This window comes from Stenella coeruleoalba, assembly GCF_951394435.1.
Source record: "Stenella coeruleoalba genome assembly, chromosome: 2".
Taxonomy (NCBI): Eukaryota; Metazoa; Chordata; class Mammalia; order Artiodactyla; family Delphinidae; genus Stenella; species Stenella coeruleoalba.
The window spans coordinates 126,783,925-126,801,234 of NC_137147.1; the positions used below are offsets into that span (position 1 = coordinate 126,783,925).

The 17,310-nt window shown below is 47.1% G+C and overlaps 1 protein-coding gene across 1 annotated transcript in view; it reads left to right on the forward strand.

Moving 5' to 3' along the window:
• Nucleotides 1-2,633: 2,633 nt before the first annotated feature.
• The window catches only part of ATP10A (ATPase phospholipid transporting 10A (putative)), a 160,592-nt gene continuing 145,915 nt past the window's right edge, over nt 2,634-17,310 (forward strand). The window contains exon 1 of the mRNA XM_079910208.1: nt 2,634-3,453. Coding sequence (XP_079766334.1) covers nt 2,978-3,453 — 476 coding nt within the window. The 5' untranslated portion in view covers nt 2,634-2,977. The remainder of the gene's footprint in view (nt 3,454-17,310) is intronic.

The window sequence follows — 17,310 nt, forward strand, 5'->3', positions numbered from 1 at the left end:
ATAAAAGTGATTAAAACCTTTGATTAATGGTAATTGATTCAACCCCCATGATCCCTCCCCTCCCCAAAGGTCAGAGGGTGGAAAATTCCAAACTTCTAATCACTTAGATGGTTCCCTGGCAATCTGCCTCTATCCTTAGGGGTTTTCTAAAAGTCACTTCATTAACATAAACCCAGGTTGGTTGGGGTTGAAAGGGGTTTGTTATGAATATCAAGGCACCTTTATAGCTCTTATCACTTAGGAAATTCCAAGGGATTAGGAGCTCTGTGCCAGAAACCAGAAATGGAGACAAAGACCAAATATATATTTCTTATTATAGATCACAATATCACACTGCCTCTTCTACTAGAATGTTAGATCCGTGAGACAACTCTCCCCTGCGGCCCCAGTGCCTATGAATGACGCCAGGCACATGCAGGTGATGAATAAGTATTTGCTGAGTGAGGACAATGAAAAATATTTGCCTGGGGGTCAGCAGCAGGGCCTCCTTAGAACTCAGGGGTCCAGAGGGCCAGCCTGGGAGTCCATCCAAGCCTGGTCCTGGCCCAGGAAGCTAAGAGTCTGAGAGTTTGGCTGACAGAAGACATCCAAACCCAAAACCCCTGCAGAACAGTCTAAGAGAGGCTTACATACCACTACACATATGTCAGAATACAAGTAATTCCATGAGGTTCATGGAGCATGCAGTGTGGAAACCTTCAAGGGCAGATGAACTAGGCCTTAGTGGAAATACTTAATTTGGATTGGTGAAGAGCAGGTGGGGAGAGAGTCCAGGCTTAGGGAGCAGTGTTACTCACAGAACCTTGGAACCTTAGAGCGGAACACAGATGGGAAAGAACAAGGCCTGTTCTGAGAAGGGTAAGGAGACCTCTCCCTTGGGGCTGGTGGGGAGGAGGGCAGGGCAGAGTTAAATTAGCAAGTTGGTGCCTGTTCCCTGAGGGTCTCAAGGGACCTCTGCCTGAGGAGCCAGCCTTTGACTTTGTAAGCAGCAGGGGACTCCTGTAAGCTCCCGGGTAAGAAAATGAATTGAAGTAGTCAAGGAAGTCAAGTAACCCGCTTTGGCCACCTGGGGACTGGCTGTAGCTGGGAGACTGGAAGGCAGGGAGACTCACCCAGAGGCCCTGGGGCAACCCTGGGGATACTGTAGGGATGGGAAATGGAGGGAACCAGCAGGCCCTGGGACCTCGCTGGGTTGGGGGATGGAGGAAAATGTGGATCCATGAGTTAGTCCCTGGACACCAGGGAAATTGTGGTCCTTCATGGGCTGTTAACACTCAATTTGGGATGCCACTGGTCCACTGTGAGATCTGATTTCTTTCCCTGAAAATGCAGGCACTTCAGTCAAAATTTTCTCTGACTTGGGCCTTTGATGTATGATGATGTACCATACATCAATATGGTACCCCCAGGAATGGTGGAAGGAAAGAGGCTTGATCAATGACATGGATCATTTTCTTAGTACCTGTCACTCTACCCTCCTCAAGCTGGATTCTAGTAAATATTGTGGTCCATGGCAAGGTTCCCTGTAGAGATGGAGCCCCTGTCCTGGCTGGATGGGGTGTAAGCCAGGGTACGGGAGGTGAGGACCATCCTGAGAGAGCGTCATGGGGAAGAGGTAAGTGATTTGAGCAAAGCCAGGGAAGTGACTTGTCAGCAGGCACACGAGGGAGGAACTCAGGCCAGCAGAGGCTGCTGAGGTGGTCTCTTGGGAGATGATAGTGTCCCAATGCAGTAAGAGAAATGAGGGGCTGGCCTGAAGGAGGAGGAGGAGGCCAACAGCTCCCCAAATCCAGATAGGCAGCACCCAAAAGTGCTCCTCTCACCCAAATTCCCAGCCATGGTCTCCTGGGCAAGAAATCCCTGCTTCTCGCATCTGTACTTCTAAAGTGGCCAAACTGTCACCGCTGGCTGTAGTACATCTGGGGGCGAGTATTACTGTCCCCACTTGGGACTCCCCATACCTTCTGCCATGCCCAGCCTCTGCCCACCCTTCACACACTGCTCTCTCTGATTCCCTATGAATACTGAGGGGAGCCCTTTGCACCAATAGACACGTCTGCCACACCCTTCTGGGTCCCCCCCTTCCCCTTCCAACAACCATCTTCAATACCCCGTCACCGTTTGGGTCATAGAAGCCACTTCAGAACCAGAGCATACAAGGTATATTTTGGCCCTCAGGGTTTACTAGAGAGGAAAAGAGATAGAAATAAAGCAAACCAAAGCCTGCCTTTGCTTAGCGAAATATTCCTCCCTTCAATTAAGGGGAAAAAAAGAAAAAAGAATCCTATTTAGGGAAGTAAGGAAAGGCAGTGATGATCATAAAAGTTCAAAGTCTAGTTCACCCAAGAAGTGAATCTGAAAGGGCAGGGTAAGGAAGAGTGTAGAGACAATGAAGAATCCTCTCGGGGTCCCAGGAGCAGATGTCCTTGGTAAATAAGACATAAAAATCATAGCATTGGTTTGGTATGCCCTGATTCATTTGAACTTTGATTCTAGTTTACTCCAGGAGGCTCCCAGCCTCCTGCACGGACTCGGGAAGAGCCCGCCAGCCTAGCGGGGCTGCGGTCCTTTTCTCCCACACTCTGCCGCCTCCTCTCTCCTCCGGTGGTGGACCAAACTGATGCTTCTGGGAAACGAAACTAAGCTGCTCTAAAGTTTCCAGCTCGGCTTTTTGTTTCCCGCTCTCCGCGGTGTCCCACTCTGGGCGCGGCGCGGGGCGGGGCCGGGAGCCGCCAGGGCGGAAAGGGCCGGGAGGGTGCGAGGACAAGGGGTCTCTGTGCGGCGCCCGGCCCCGACGGCGGGCGGGCTGGCTGGCTGGGCTGGGCTGGGCTGGGCGGGGCGGCAGCTAACCGCGTCTCCGTGCGTCCCGCAGGCGGGGAACCCGCGCCGCCGCGCCGGGCCGCCGGCGATGATCACCTAGGACGCTGGCGCGGGCGGGCGCGAGCGGCGGAGGAGCCGGGCGCGGCGATACGCGGCCATGGAGTGGGAGCTGGCGGCGGCTGAGGAGCCCGGGACCCCGGGACGGCGGCGGCGGCGGCGGCGGCGACGGCGGCGGCGCCGGGAGGTCAGGACGCGCACGGTGCGCTCCAATCTGCTGCCGCCCCCGGGCGCCGAAGACCCTTTGGCGAGCGCGGCCAAGGGCGCGCGGCGGCGGCGGCGGTGCGGGGGCGCCCAGCACCTGGCCGACAACCGGCTCAAGACCACCAAGTACACTCTGCTGTCCTTCCTGCCCAAGAACCTGTTCGAGCAGTTCCATCGCCTGGCCAACGTGTACTTCGTCTTCATCGCGCTGCTCAACTTCGTGCCGGCGGTGAACGCCTTTCAGCCCGGCCTGGCACTGGCGCCCGTGCTCTTCATCCTGGCGGTCACGGCCTTCAAGGACCTGTGGGAGGACTACAGCCGTCACCGCTCCGACCAAGAGATCAACCACCTGGGCTGCCTCGTCTTCAGCAGGTGAGCGGAGTGGGCGGGGCGGCGCTGGGTCCGCGCAGGGCCGGGGCGCTCCCGGAAACTTGGCGTTGGGCGCGGCGTGAGTGGCACGGGGTGGGGAGCCCCGGAGAGAGCGACTCAACTCTGGGCGGAGGGCCGGGCCTCGAGGGGCCGGGGGCCGAGCCGGGACTCTGCGACTCTGGTCGCGGAGAGCAAGAAACCATAGATGTCGGGGCGCGGGGGTACCCTGTCCTTGATTGTCACTCGGACGCCGCTTCTGAGCCTAGGGATCCCAGGGCGGGAATCCAGAGGCAGCTGGGCGTCCTCATTCCCAGCCGCTCCTGCCTTATAAGTAAAAAGGAGGGAAACCTATTCCCGGGCGCCGCAGCCTGAAGTCCCAGCCTCTATCTTCAGCCAGGCTCCAAGCGCCAGGATGTTGAACGACTTTAACAACCTACACAGGAATGAATGTAAAGCTCGGTCTTAGATAACATTTCATCTTGGGGCAACAGAGTGAAACTGCCGCCAAGTGCCGACACGCCAGTTAAAAGGGCAGGGGTAGTAACAGCGGCGTTCATCCATTGACGTGAGCTGTGAGCAGGCCACCCAGCTGAGTGCCATCCCATAGTTGACTGTTTAGTTTTTAAAAAATTAACCCCAGTTTCCAGATGGAAAGACTGAGGCTTTGAGGGGTTTTTCAAGCCCTGTCCACAGTTAGTACCAAGGAATGTACTTCTTCTGGGCTCCTCCTGTACCTCCCTAAAGTTTTGGATCCTCAGGCGGGACCTGTCTGGGATGCTTCTGTCTCTTCTCTCTTTACACTCCCCACCCCAAGAGAGGCACTTGGCTGCATACCCATCTTGGAGCTGTGTCTAGTAGTGGAGTCCACCTTAAGGCCGCATCCCTCAGGAAGGCAGATGGTCTTGGCCTCCATCCAGAGCTCAGCCCATCTTTCCCTCCTGTTGTCTTTGCTTGCGTCTCGGTGTAGGGGCTGATATGGGCCTCTGAGGTGAAGGACATTAGCCTTGTTCAGCCACCATTACATGTGAGCGGACTCCAGGAAGCCCCTTGTAACTCTCAGTGGGCCATGGTTATTCCTGCCTCTTAGGATAGTTTAGACGAAGACCATGAATGCGTTTGAGTATCTCTAACCCTCCCAGCAGCACTGATTGTGCCTTATACTTATTTTACAAATGAATAAACAGAAGTTCAGAGAGGTTAAGTAACTTGGCCAAAGCCACACAGCTGCTATGTAGTAGTATTAGAATTTGACCCAGGTCTTCCCGACTTCACAGCTTTTATGATATTCTGGTGCTTGTGCTTCTTAAATTTATGTAAGAATCAGCCTGAGGAGCTTATTAAAAATAACAGTTTAACAACTTGAATCCCAGGCTCATCTGGGATTGGGCCCAGGAATCTGTGTATTTAATTAGCACAGAGGTGATGCTTATATCATGACCCACTTTTGAGTAATGCTGCCTGCTTGCTGTCAAGGGGTACCCATTGTCCAGTCAGCAAGTATGACATCGATAGAAAGGGCTGTGGGGTTTCCTGGCTTCTGTTCCCCAGGCTTCTGAAGCCAAGAAGGGAGGGGGCACCCTTACGCAGATGTCCTCAGGGTCCCCCGTTTCAGCACTCCAATCTGTTCTGCTCACCATGACCCCAGTGGGGCTCCAGGTTTTAGTCTTTACACATGTATCACTTCCTGTTATTACTCAGCTGGTAGCTCCTGTAGCCTCCTTTTTAGGAATACTTAGGCCTCAAGAAACAGTTTATTTTCAGCTGACAAAGTGCTTTCCACCCGTGAAGTCAATTAACCCTTAAAACAACCGTCACCCACAACATGCCCATGAGAAAACTCAGAGTGGAACCCCAAAGCAATCTCTGGACTCCATGACCTCGGAATGCTTCATGGGATTCTGAAACCTTCATCTTGCTCGTGGACCCACCCATCCCCGTTCGCTTCCCCTTCTACCCTGACCTGACCTGGGTTCTCAAAAGCTGGGTACAGTCCTTGGGGGCGAGGCCTCGGGGATAATGGTGCTTTCAGGAAGAGTTCCCCAGAACCTCCCAGTTCCCAAGTCAAATTCCTTGAATGCTTTCCTGGGGAGAGAATTGGCCTTCTTCCTAAGGAGGCTCCGTGGGTGTGAGATGGTGGCAGCTGTGTGTGGAGAGGAGGCCTGTCTGGAGGAGAGCCATCCCTTTTCAGAAGCCAGGTCAAACTTCTCTGGGCCCAGAAAGTCTGGGATGGGTGTTTTCCGGCCTAGGCTTTGAGTCCTGTGGATGTCCGAGCCCTCCCCGTCCTCCGATTGCATTCCACGCTGCATGTGGCTGCCTTGCTGCTGTTGCCCATCGGCTCAAACCAATACCCTGAGCTCTTCCTCACTGAGCCAGACCCAGGCCAGGCTCTGGAGAAGGGAGAGTCTGGGTCTCACCTGGAGCTTACCGTGGGGACTGATTGCACCGTGGGGCATGTCCGTGGGGGTCCTGGGGGGGGCTGCTAGCCCAGAGAGGCAGCTCAGGAGACTCCCTGCAGAGGACACGAGTCCGAGGACCAGGGAGCGTGGCGCACGTGACAGAGTCAGGGCCCCCTGAGACTGCAACCAGGTCTTAACCTGTGCGCAGGGACGTGTACGGCCTTGAAGTCAGGATCTCAGAGAGCTGGCACTGAGGCTGGCCAGAGAAGCCTGGGAAATGACATTTTATGTCAGGCCAGAGTTCGTTCAAGGCCTTTGGTGACTACAGAGGCAGTGGCCCCACAGTGGTGCACAGTCAGGGTCTGTCCTGTGTCATGTCATTGCTCTGGTGGCTGTGAAATGGGGCTTCAGTCAAGTGAATGTAAATGCAGAGTGAGAGCAGACTTTAGTTGTGGAAGCCTGACCTGTTGACAGTGTCTCTGGAGGGTTGCTTCTCTGTGTTCTGACTGGAGCGTGCAGTGCATCAACGATTTGTACCGTTATTTATGTGGTGTGTCCCCATAACGGAGTCCTTGGGTCCTCTCTCTGTGAGAATCCCCCATCAGGCTTGCTGGAAGTGCAGGTTCCCAGGTTCTCCTCCCCCCACCCCTGGGCTGCTGAGCCTCTGGAGGTGGGAGGCTGGTGTCCACATCACGGCTTGGTTTGCATGAACAAACCTGAGCGGAGGTCCTATTTCCACGGCCTGAGCCCACGGTATCATCTCCTGGATTTCAGGCTGTGTTTAGGAAAACCCTCCTGAGCCAGCAGGATAGGAGCGCAGTGGGTGATCCTGGGGGTTCAGGTCCTGCCTGTGGCCCCCATCCTGGGGGAAGGTCAGTCTGAGCATCACTCGGCTGTGGGCTAGTGCGATGGGGGAGGCATGGAAGCCCTTTCTGGTCACGTAGACCTCCCTGGTGTTGGTGACAGTTGGCTGGAGAAGCCACCTCCTTCTGGGCACAGGTGGAAAGAAAGGGAGTGACTGAGTTCTGTCCCCCTTCCCTCCCAATGTGACCTCAGGTTCCTGTTGCTGGGGGGCTTGGAGTTCACTTTAGCTGGCAGGCATCCACCTCCAGTACCAAGCGAGCGTCCAGCTGGGACAGGACCGGTGCCTCCAGAGGCTGGGATGAAGGGGGCAGCGAATGACCACAGGTCCCAAGGCAGGTAGGACTGACAAAGGAGAGGGGACAGGAGTGCAGAGCCAGCCCAGAGAGTGGCGGTTCTGGTGGTGGGAAAGCAGAGCATGGTTATCAGAGGAGGAGCTGGGGGGAAATTTAAGAAGAAACATTCCTGGAAGGGGTTTGCCCAAGAGAGGTGAAGGGCGGAAGCAGGGGTCCAAGCACTCATCCACCTCTTCAACCACAGGGCGGGGGGGTAACACGTTAAAACCAGAAACCTCGCCCCTGCTGCCAGAAATGGAATGAGCCTCAGAGTGGCGCAGCCTGAGGTGGGGGTCCTGCCTGGCTGAGACTCTGCACAAGCCCCCCTGCCTCACTTGCACTCCATTTCCTAACTAGTCAAGTGGGGTACTGGCCCCAGGTCCACGTGCCCCTTCTGGCCCTGATCCTGTGGCCCTGGGAGAGTTTGGCACCCTTGTGCTATGGGCTGCCCGCCCTCTGCCCAAACCCTGCCTGGGTTCTTGTGTAATGTTTTCCCTTTAGCTTCCATACGCTTTGAGATAACTCAAACACAGGCACCTTTCAGTGTCTGACTCTAGGATGATGGAAACAGCAGCGTTTCTGCATGAATTAACCCAAGGTGACTTTTCCCTGAATCTTTTGGGCTTTGGGGGCTCTGTTCTTGGATATGAGTATGGAATCTTGGTGTCTTTCCGTCATCTTTTGGGAAAACAGGTAGTCAGGGCGTGCTCTAATGCTTATCTTGGAATTATTCTGATTTTTGTCTCTTCCCTTTCCTTTGATCCTTGCTTTGTTCCCCCAGCTCATCAGGGTTATCTGTCCAATTTGCCTACCCCGGGCTTCATGATTTGTTTTTTCAGAAGAGCCTGAAATGGGACCTGACAAAGTTCTCCTTTTGTTTCTGTCCATTTATCTTGTCTTGGTCCTCCTTTCCTCCCTTTCCTGGAGAGCCCAGTCTCTTCCTCACCACCAGCAGAAACATTTTGCCCCTGGGAAGCACAGCATCTTTGTCTTATTTGGAGTAATAAAAGATTTGAAGAAGCAGAGGTACCAGCGCAAGACCCAGGGGACAGGGACATATCAGGACAATGCAAGTGTTCTTTAAGCAGGGACATCCCTCTGATGTGCTAGGTTGGGGGATACTTGAGGAATAATATTTGAACATTGCCATTCACATGGTTTTTGGAAATAATTTTTCTTTTGATACCTTTCATGAGTCATAAATAGGGTCCAGTTATAGAAAAAGAACCTATCTTTCCCTAAAAACTTGCTTGCCTTCAGGAGATAGTCTTGTTCATGGGAAGGTTCTTCTTATACTTGTTAATATGAGCCAAGTGTTTTAGTACACAGTTCCATCTTAACATCCTGATGGTCCTATTTTCATATCCCCATTTCACAGATGAGGAAACTGAGCTTCAGGGCTTGATAGCTGCCTTAGGGTTCCCTATTAGATGACAGTGCCATGGCTTGAACCCAGAGTCATCCTGCTCCGACTCCATGTTTGTAGTTTGCTTGTACTTGTCATCTCCATCTCCTAGAGCAGTATGCTTCATTTAAAAAAACCCAAAAAACAAAACCTTCAAAATTTTATTTATCTCAGAGTATTTTCTAATTTCCCTGGTGATTTCTTCTTTGACCCATTTTATTTAGGAATGTTTTAATTTCCATATATTGCTGACTTCCCCAAATTTCATTATTGATTTCCAGTTGCATTCTATTTACACAGATAAAGAGCAGTGCACAGATAGGGAACCTCTGTGTCTCCATCACCTAGTTTAACAGTTAGCACCTCATGGCAACATTGTTTATCCATATTGCCCTCACTCCCTCCCCCACTTTTTATTTGGAAGCACATCCCAGACATCAGGACATTTCTTCTGTAATGTTTCAGCATTTATCTTTAGAAAATCAACAACTTTTTAAAAACCTAAACTACAATACCATTATTATAAAGAATTAATATTAATTCCTTAATATTATTAAATACCCAATCAATGTTCAAATTTCCACTTGTCTCATACATGCCATATTTTTTTTTCAATTTGTGTGTTTGAATCAGATCCAGATAAGGTTGCCTCATTGCAGTTGGCTGATCTGTCTTTTAGAGCTCCCATACTCTTGATTTCCTCCTCTAAAATTCCCTTTCTCCCTCTCTCTCTCTCTCTCTTTTTACCCCTTGCAATTTGTTTTATTTATTTTTCCCCTTGCAAAATATATTTGAAGAAACTGAGTTATTTGTCCTGGAGGGTTTTGCATAGCTTGAATATTGCTGATTCCTTTCCTGTGGATCATGTAACATATTTCTTTCTACTGTAATTCCTGTGAAGTGGCAGGTGAGTCTCGATGCTTTATCAGAGTTTCATCAGGTTCAGGTTTGATTTTTTTTTTTTTTTTTGATCAAAACCACAAGCGTAGGTGGTGCACTTCCATCGTGAGGAACATAAGCTCCTTGGTCCATCTTTTTATGATGTTAGCACCCATGATGATCATTGCCTGCATCCATTTATTTGCTAGTGGTTGTGAAATGATGGTGGTCTAATTCTTTCATTTATTATTGGGAATACTTTCATAAAAAAATTCTTCCCCTCATCTACTGCCTGGTTTCCCAGCGGTACAACTCATATAGGAAAGAGAGAGATGCTTGATTTGGATCACTAGCATCTTCCAATTGGAAATAATTGGTTTTCTAAAATGTTTAAACTTTTTATTTTGAAATAATTTTAGACTTTATAGAAAAGTTGCAAAAATAGTATACCCCTAACCAACCTTCCTCTAATTTTAACATTTTACTTAGCTGTACTACAGTTGTCAAAATGAAGAAATTAACATTAGCACAGCACAAACCTATTAAATTAAACTACAGTTTTATTCAGATTGAAATGGTTTTTCCATTAATGCAGTAACAAGTATTGGTCAGTCCTTCGGGTATTGATCCTGTATCCTGCCCCCTTGCTAACTCATTTATTAGACCTAATACTTGTTTTGTGGATTCCTTAGGATTTTCTATATATGATCATGTCTTGCTCCTGATCTAAGGGTGAAAACATTCAGTCTTTGACCATTAAGTGTGATGCTAGCTGTGGCTCTCTTATGGATGCCATTATCAGAGAAAGTTCCTTTCTATTCTTTGTTGATTTTGTTGAGGTTTTTTTTAAATAATTTATTTATATGTTTATTTACTTATTTTTGGCTGTGTTGGGTCTTCGCTGCTGCGCGCAGGCTTTCACTAGTTGTGGCGAGCAGGGGCTATGCTTTATTGCAGTGCACGGGCTTCTCATTGCAGTGGTTTCTCTTTGTTGCGGAGCACAGGCCCTAGAGTGCGCGGGCTTCAGTAGTTGTGGCACATGGACTCAGTAGTTGTGGCTTGCGGGCTCTAGAGCACAGGCTCAGTAGTTGTGGCGCACGAGCTTAGCTGTTCCGCAGCATGTGGGATCTTCCTGGACCAGGGCTTGAACCCGTGTCCCCTGCATTGGCAGGCGGATTTTTAACCACTGCACCACCATGGAAGTCCGAGTTTTTTTAATTTTATTTTATTTTTTAAAATCCAGAAAGAGTATTGGATTTTGTCAAATGCTTTTTCTTCATCTATTGACATGATCATGTGGCTTTTGTCCTTTATTAAATTAATATAATGTGTTACATTGATTTTTCTTTTTTTAAAAAATAAATTTATTTATTTATTTTTTATTTTGGGTTGTGTTGGGTCTTCGTTGATGCATGCGGGCTTTCTCTAGTTGTGGTGAGCAGGGGCTACTCTTCATGGCGGTGCATGGGCTTCTCATTGCAGAGGCTTCTCTTGTTGTGGAGCATGGGCTTTAGGTGCACGGACTTCAGTAGTTGTGGCGTGTGGGCTCAGTAGTTGTGGCTTGCAGGCTCCAGAGCACAGGCTCAGTAGTTGTGGCACACAGGCTTAGTTGCTCCGTGGCATGTGGGATCTTCCCGGACCAGGGCTCGAACCCGTGTCCCCTGCATTGGCAGGCGGATTCTTAACCACTGTGCCACCAAGGAAGTCCTGATTTTTCATGTTAAACCAATCTTGCCTTCTTGAGATAAATCCCAAGATTTGTCATGGTATATAATCCTTTTTATAATTTGCTGGATTCAATTTACTAGAATTTGTTGAAGATTTTTGTATCTGTATTCGTATGGGATATTGGGGTGTGTGTGTGTGTGTGTGTGTGTGTGTGTGTGTGTGTGTGTGTTTGGTTTTGCTGTAAGGAAAATACTATACTGGCCTCGTAGAATGAGATGGGGAGTATTCCTACTATTTTTCTTGGAAGAGTTTGTGAAGAATTGGTATATATTCTAAACTAGATGTTTGAAAGAATTCACAATTGAAGATATCTTCAGTGTGGGGTTGGGCTTTTCTTTGTGGGTAGTTTAAAAATTACTAGTTCAATCTCTTTACTTGTAGGTTTCCATTAAGATTTTCTATTTCTTTTTGAGTCAGCTGTGGTAGATTTGTATCTTTCTAGGAAATTGTCCATTTCATCTAAGTTATCTTGTTTGTTGGCGTAGAGTTGTTCATAATATTCCCTTATAATCCTTTACATTTCTGTAAGGTTGGTGGTGATGTATCCTCTTTTATTACTAATTTTAATGATATACGCTTTCTCTCTTTTTTACTTGGTCATTCTAGCTAAAGGTTTTCTAATTTTGTTGATCTTTTCAAAGAACCAACTTTTTTTGTATTGTTTTTTCTCTATTGTTTTTCTATTTTCTACTTCATTAATTTTGCTCTAATTTTTATTATTTCCTTCCTTCTGTTTGAGTTGGGTTAGTTTGCTCTTCTTTTTATAGTTACAGAATTGTCTTTTTTTTTAATATTTATTTATTTGGTTGCACCAGATCTTAGTTGTGGCAGGTGGGCTCCTTAGTCGTGGCACACAGGCTCCTTAGTTGAGGCAGGCATGTGGGATCTAGTTCCCTGACCAGGGATCCAACCCGGGCCCCCTGCATTGGGAGCATGGAGTCTTAACCACTGCTCCGTGGGCAAGTCCCCAGAATTGTCTTTTAAATATGGATAGGAGAAGAAAACAGTTACCCAAAAATACACTTGTCTTGTTTTCCCCAACTGGTATAGCAGCCCCAGGCAGCTGTGATGTTGAACAATTGCTGCTGATTGTTTTCAATGCCTGTTCTATTTTATAGGGCTTTTCCCACAGAGCGAGGTCCAGATCAGCTCCCATAACGACACTGTTCTGGGGTTGGGACTTTTTGAGGAACTCCAAACTCAGTCTACCTCTTCTGGTGGCATCTAGTCAGCTGGTTTTCACAGGTACTGTGGAGCTAGGGAGAGGGGAATGGGAGTAAGTCAAGTTAAAACACCACCAATCCTACTGTTCTTACTGAGGTTTATCAGGTTTTTTTTTTTTTTTTTTTTTTAAATAGACTCTCCTCAGACTATGGCAAGCCTTTGTTAATATACAGCACTCTGAAAAAGTTGACTTGGAAATTTTTGCCAGTGTAGAGTTTTTATGCAGGATCAAATTTACAGAGTTCCTCGCTTCACCATTCTGGCAGTCCCACCTCCTGATCAGTTACTTTGTGAAATTTTTCCCTCAGTTAGTGTTGGTCTGTTGTTCCTCATTAAATTGAGATTTTTGGTTTTTGGTGGGAATCCTACTGAAGTGATGCCTTTCTCTGCATGATATCAGGGGGTATACAATGCCAATATATATTACTACTGATGAGGCTATCTTTGATCACGTGGTTAGGATGGTGTCTGCTAGGTTTCTGCACTATAAACTTATGATTTTTCCTTTGGTAAAAAGCATCTTGGAGTCGATACTTTGAGACTGTAGGTATCTTATTTCTCCTTAAATTTTGCCCTCCAACATTAGCATCCATTGACAGGTCTTGTCTGCAGTAATTATTGCAGGAGTGTTCTAATGGTGATCTTCTTTATCCCTCACTTCTGCGTTTATGAGCTAGAATTCTTGGAAGAGCCAGTTTTTCCTTCCTTGTTGATTTATTTACTCAATTATTTATATCAGTGCAGATTATTGCATATTTATTCCAGGGGTTATAGTCAAATACTACTGCAATTTATCTGGTTGCTCACATTGTTCCAGCTTTGGTGACTGGGAGTTCTCTCAGGCTGGATCAGTGTCCCTTTGATGTGCCCCCAGCTTTCCTTTTTTTAAATTTTTTTAAAAAATTTCATTTTATTGGAGGATAGTTGATTTACATTGTTGTGTTAGTTTCAGGTGTATAGCACCCCCAGCCTTTCTTGAACTGTGCTTATTTTCTGGCTCTGTAAGATGCTCCAGGCTTATCTTCTGTTTCCTTTCCCTGGTTCTGGAATCAACCACTTCTCCTAAGGGTATTTAGCTTTTAAAAAATTATTATTATGGCTTTTATAGGTTTATTTACTGTGGAATTCATAGATTTAAATATAATTCATTGGTTTTAGTTAGTTGTAGTTATTATAATTGATGTTCTTTGGTCAGGTTGAGTCCTTTTGACAGAACTGCCCATCATTTCTTTCGGTCCATATCACAAGCTCAGTCTTAGACATTTTCTACTGTACTTCTCCAACCAAAGATGATTTGTTATTTTTTTCATTTTATTGAGATATAATTAAAATACAGCACTGTGGGACTTCCCTGGTGGCGCAGTGGTTAAGAATCTGCCTGCCAGTGCTGGGGACACGGCTTCGATCCTTGGTCCGGGAAGATCCCACATGCCGTGGAGCAACTGAGCCTCTGCGCCACAACTACTGAGCCTGTGCTCTAGAGCCCGTGAGCCATAACTACTGAGCCCACATGCTGCAACTATTGAAGCCCATGCGCCTAGAGCCCATGCTCTGCAACAAGAGAAGCCACCGCAATGAGAAGCTGCACACTGCAATGAAGAGTAGCCCCCGCTCACCGCAACTAGAGAAACCCATGTGCAGCCCAAATAAATAAATAAATAGCACTGTGTAAGTTTAAGGTGTACAGCATAACTTGATTTACATATATTGTGAAATGATTACCACATTAAATTTAGTTAGTATCCATCATCTCATATAGATGCAAAAAAAAAGCAAAAGAAAAAAATATTTTTTCCCTATGTTAAGAACTTTTAGAATTTACTCTCTTAGCAACTTTCAAATATACCTTACAGCAGTGTTAACTATTGTCGTCATGTTAACACTATATCCCCAGTACTTACGTATAACTGGAAGCTTTCATCTTTCAACCACCTTCATCCGTTTCTCCCACCCCCACCTCTGGTAACCACAAGCCTGATCTCTTTTACTGTGAGATTTTTTTTTTTTTTTCAGATTCCACATGTAAGTGAGATCATATAGTATTTGTTTTTCTCTGACTTCTTTCACTTAGCATAATAACCTCAACATACATTCATGTTGTTGCAAATGGCAGGATTTCATTTTTTATGGCTGAGTAGTATTCCATTGTGTATATGTACCACTTGTTTAGCCATTCATTGGTCAGTGGACACTTAGGTTGTTTCCATTATCTTGGCTATTGTAAATAATGCTGCTGTGAATATAGGGGTGCAGATGTCTCTTTGATATAGTGTTTTCATTTCCTTTTGAGATATTCCCAAAAGTGGAATTGTTGGATCAAATGGTAGTTCTATTTTTAATTTTTTGAGGAATTAAAAACTTTTAATTTTTTAAATTCTTAATTAAAAAAAATTTTTTTTACATACTGTTTTCCACAGTGGCTGCACCAATTTACATTCCAGCTAACAGTGTATAAAGGTTCCTTTTTCTCCACATCCTCACCAACATTTGTTATCTCTCTCTCTCTCTTTTTTTGATAGTAGCCATTCTAACAGGTGTGAGGTGATAATCTCATAGTGGTTTTGATTTGTGTCTCCCTGATGGTTAGTGATGTTGAGCACCTTTTTGTGTACCTGTTGGCTATTTGTATATCTTCTTTGGGAAAATGTCTATTCAGGTTTTTTGTCCATTTTAGTCGATTAGAGGCCTTATTATTATTATTTTTTGCGGTACACGGGCCTCTCACTGTTGTGGCCTCTCCCGTTGTGGAGCACAGGCTCCGGACGCTCAGGCTCAGCGGCCATGGCTCATGGGCCCAGCGGCTCCACGGCATGTGGGATCTTCCCGGACTGGGGCACGAACCCGTGTCCTCTGCATCGGCAGGTGGACTCTCAACCACTGCGCCACCAGGGAAGCCCTGGCCTTATTATTTTTGACACAATTCTTTGATAGCTTTCAGTGGCCTGAGAAGCCCAATATGTCTGTTCTGTTCTGTTCTGCCATGCTATGGTCTGGCTGGACCTGCATCTGATGGTCATTCATTATGGTGATCAGCTACTCTGTAGGTTTCATCTTTTCTGGAAGGAGTCAGGTGTCTCATCTGTGGGGGCAGTACTGCCTTTAGGTGTGTTTGCAAATATTCAGTTATCACAGTGACTGCCATCCTTCCTAGGACTTGGTGCTCCTGGACCAGGGTGCTGAATGGTATGTGATGCTCTTGCCTAGTTCTGGTTAGTCCCACCCCATTAAGAACCCCCCTGTCCCCAAGACCAGTCAAGCCCTCATTGAAAAGGACTTTTGGAAGACATTTTAAAGACAAAGCTTATCCACATTTCTGGATTCCTTGACTTGGGAAGATTGAGAGAGGGCTGTGTGTCTGCTAGGGTTCTGCCCTTTACAGTGGGTGGTCCAGCTTCTTGTTGAATTCCCTTAACAAGGCAGCCCATTGTACTCATTTGTACAAGACTTACCTTGCTATATATAACGCACTGAAAGAATTCACAGGAAAAATGGAGAAGCTATTTTGATCTTTGCTTTTTTAGAATACACTTAGCTTGGCTTTCTATGTTTACTTGTTTTGCATTTTCCCAGAGTACAGTTTGTATGCATTGCCTCCGACATACAAGTTGAAGTAGATATACTTTTAGCCAAAACAAAGACCTTTGTCATTAGCCTGTGTAGTTTTATCCTGGGTAAATGGACTGCTTTTGAAAGCATTTTGAAATATTGAAAGTAGCTTGTGGACTCCTGTTGCTAATCTCATGGACCCCTGATAATCTCGGGATGCTCCTGGTGGCTCAGGTATCTTCTTAGAAATGCACTTCACTGGAGAAGCACTACAGGGACATGGTGACATTAAGGCATTATTTGTTTAGATTAATAATTAGAAAGCAGTGTGGTGAGTTTTATAAATCCATTGGATGTGGTAAAATCCTTTTTTTTCTTTGGTTTTAAAAATATCAAATGAGTTAAATTCATTGACCTATTTACAACAACAACCTACAGTAGGTCCTTGGTTTTCAAAAGGAGAACAAGTCTTGAGCAGCCAGGGTGGCTTCCTCCAGTGACCTGTGTGCAGGGCTCCTCAGAAGAGGACTGCATGGCCCTTCTGAGATTCCAGAGCTTAGAAGAGTAGGAACGTCCCGTCAGCTCAAGATCTGCCTTAATTTTTCTTCTTCTTTTCTTTTTAAAAATATTTATTTATTTATTTTGACTGCACTGAGCTTAGCTGCAGCATGCGGACTCCTTAGTTGCAGCATGTGAACTCTTAGTTGCTGCATGCATGTGAGATCCAGTTCCCCTGACCAGGGATCGAACCCGGGACCCCTGCATTGGGAGCTCAGAGTCTTACCCACTGGACCACCAGGGAAGTCCCATCAGTGCTTTTCTGATGGAAATTTCTGCTCCTAAAGGACTCTAGTATCTGAGGGGTTAACTGAATGGGAGGAAGCCCAAGCTGTCACCAGGCGCTTTTCACTCCTCTTCTGTCCCGCCCTGTGTTTCTGTGTGCTTCCATGACAGCTAAAGATAAGCAAGTTCAGGAGAGTTCAGTTTTGGTTCCAAGTTCTCTCCTTTGTCAGATGTGACCTTGGGGCTCTTGGCGGCATCTGCCCCATGGGTCAGCTGCAGATGGGGACACGGGCGTGGCGCATGCAGGTGGATCCCACCTGAACTGCCCTGGCTTCGTGTCCCACCAGCCTCCTTTGGGTGGTGCCCAGATGCAGGGTCTTCTCCTGACGGTGAGTGGGCGGAGGAGGGTGCCCCGGGATTACTCAGGGTGTGGCCACCTCCCAGTCTAGTGCTGTTCTCTCCAGCACCCGGGTGGACACACAGATGGGGCCTCTCCCCTTGCCCTTGGCCAAGTTGGAAATCATTTTCATTTCAGTTACAAAATCCATCCATTTTCTCTATCCCGGTCATCTTCAGGACCAGTGGCTCAGGAAATCTGTTGACTCGGAAAGCTCAGAGCGATCTGAGGAAAAAGACACGGCAGGAAGAGAGTGGGTTGTTGGGAGGGAGGCAGCGGTCCTCTTGGGATGCTCTCAGCTTTTGT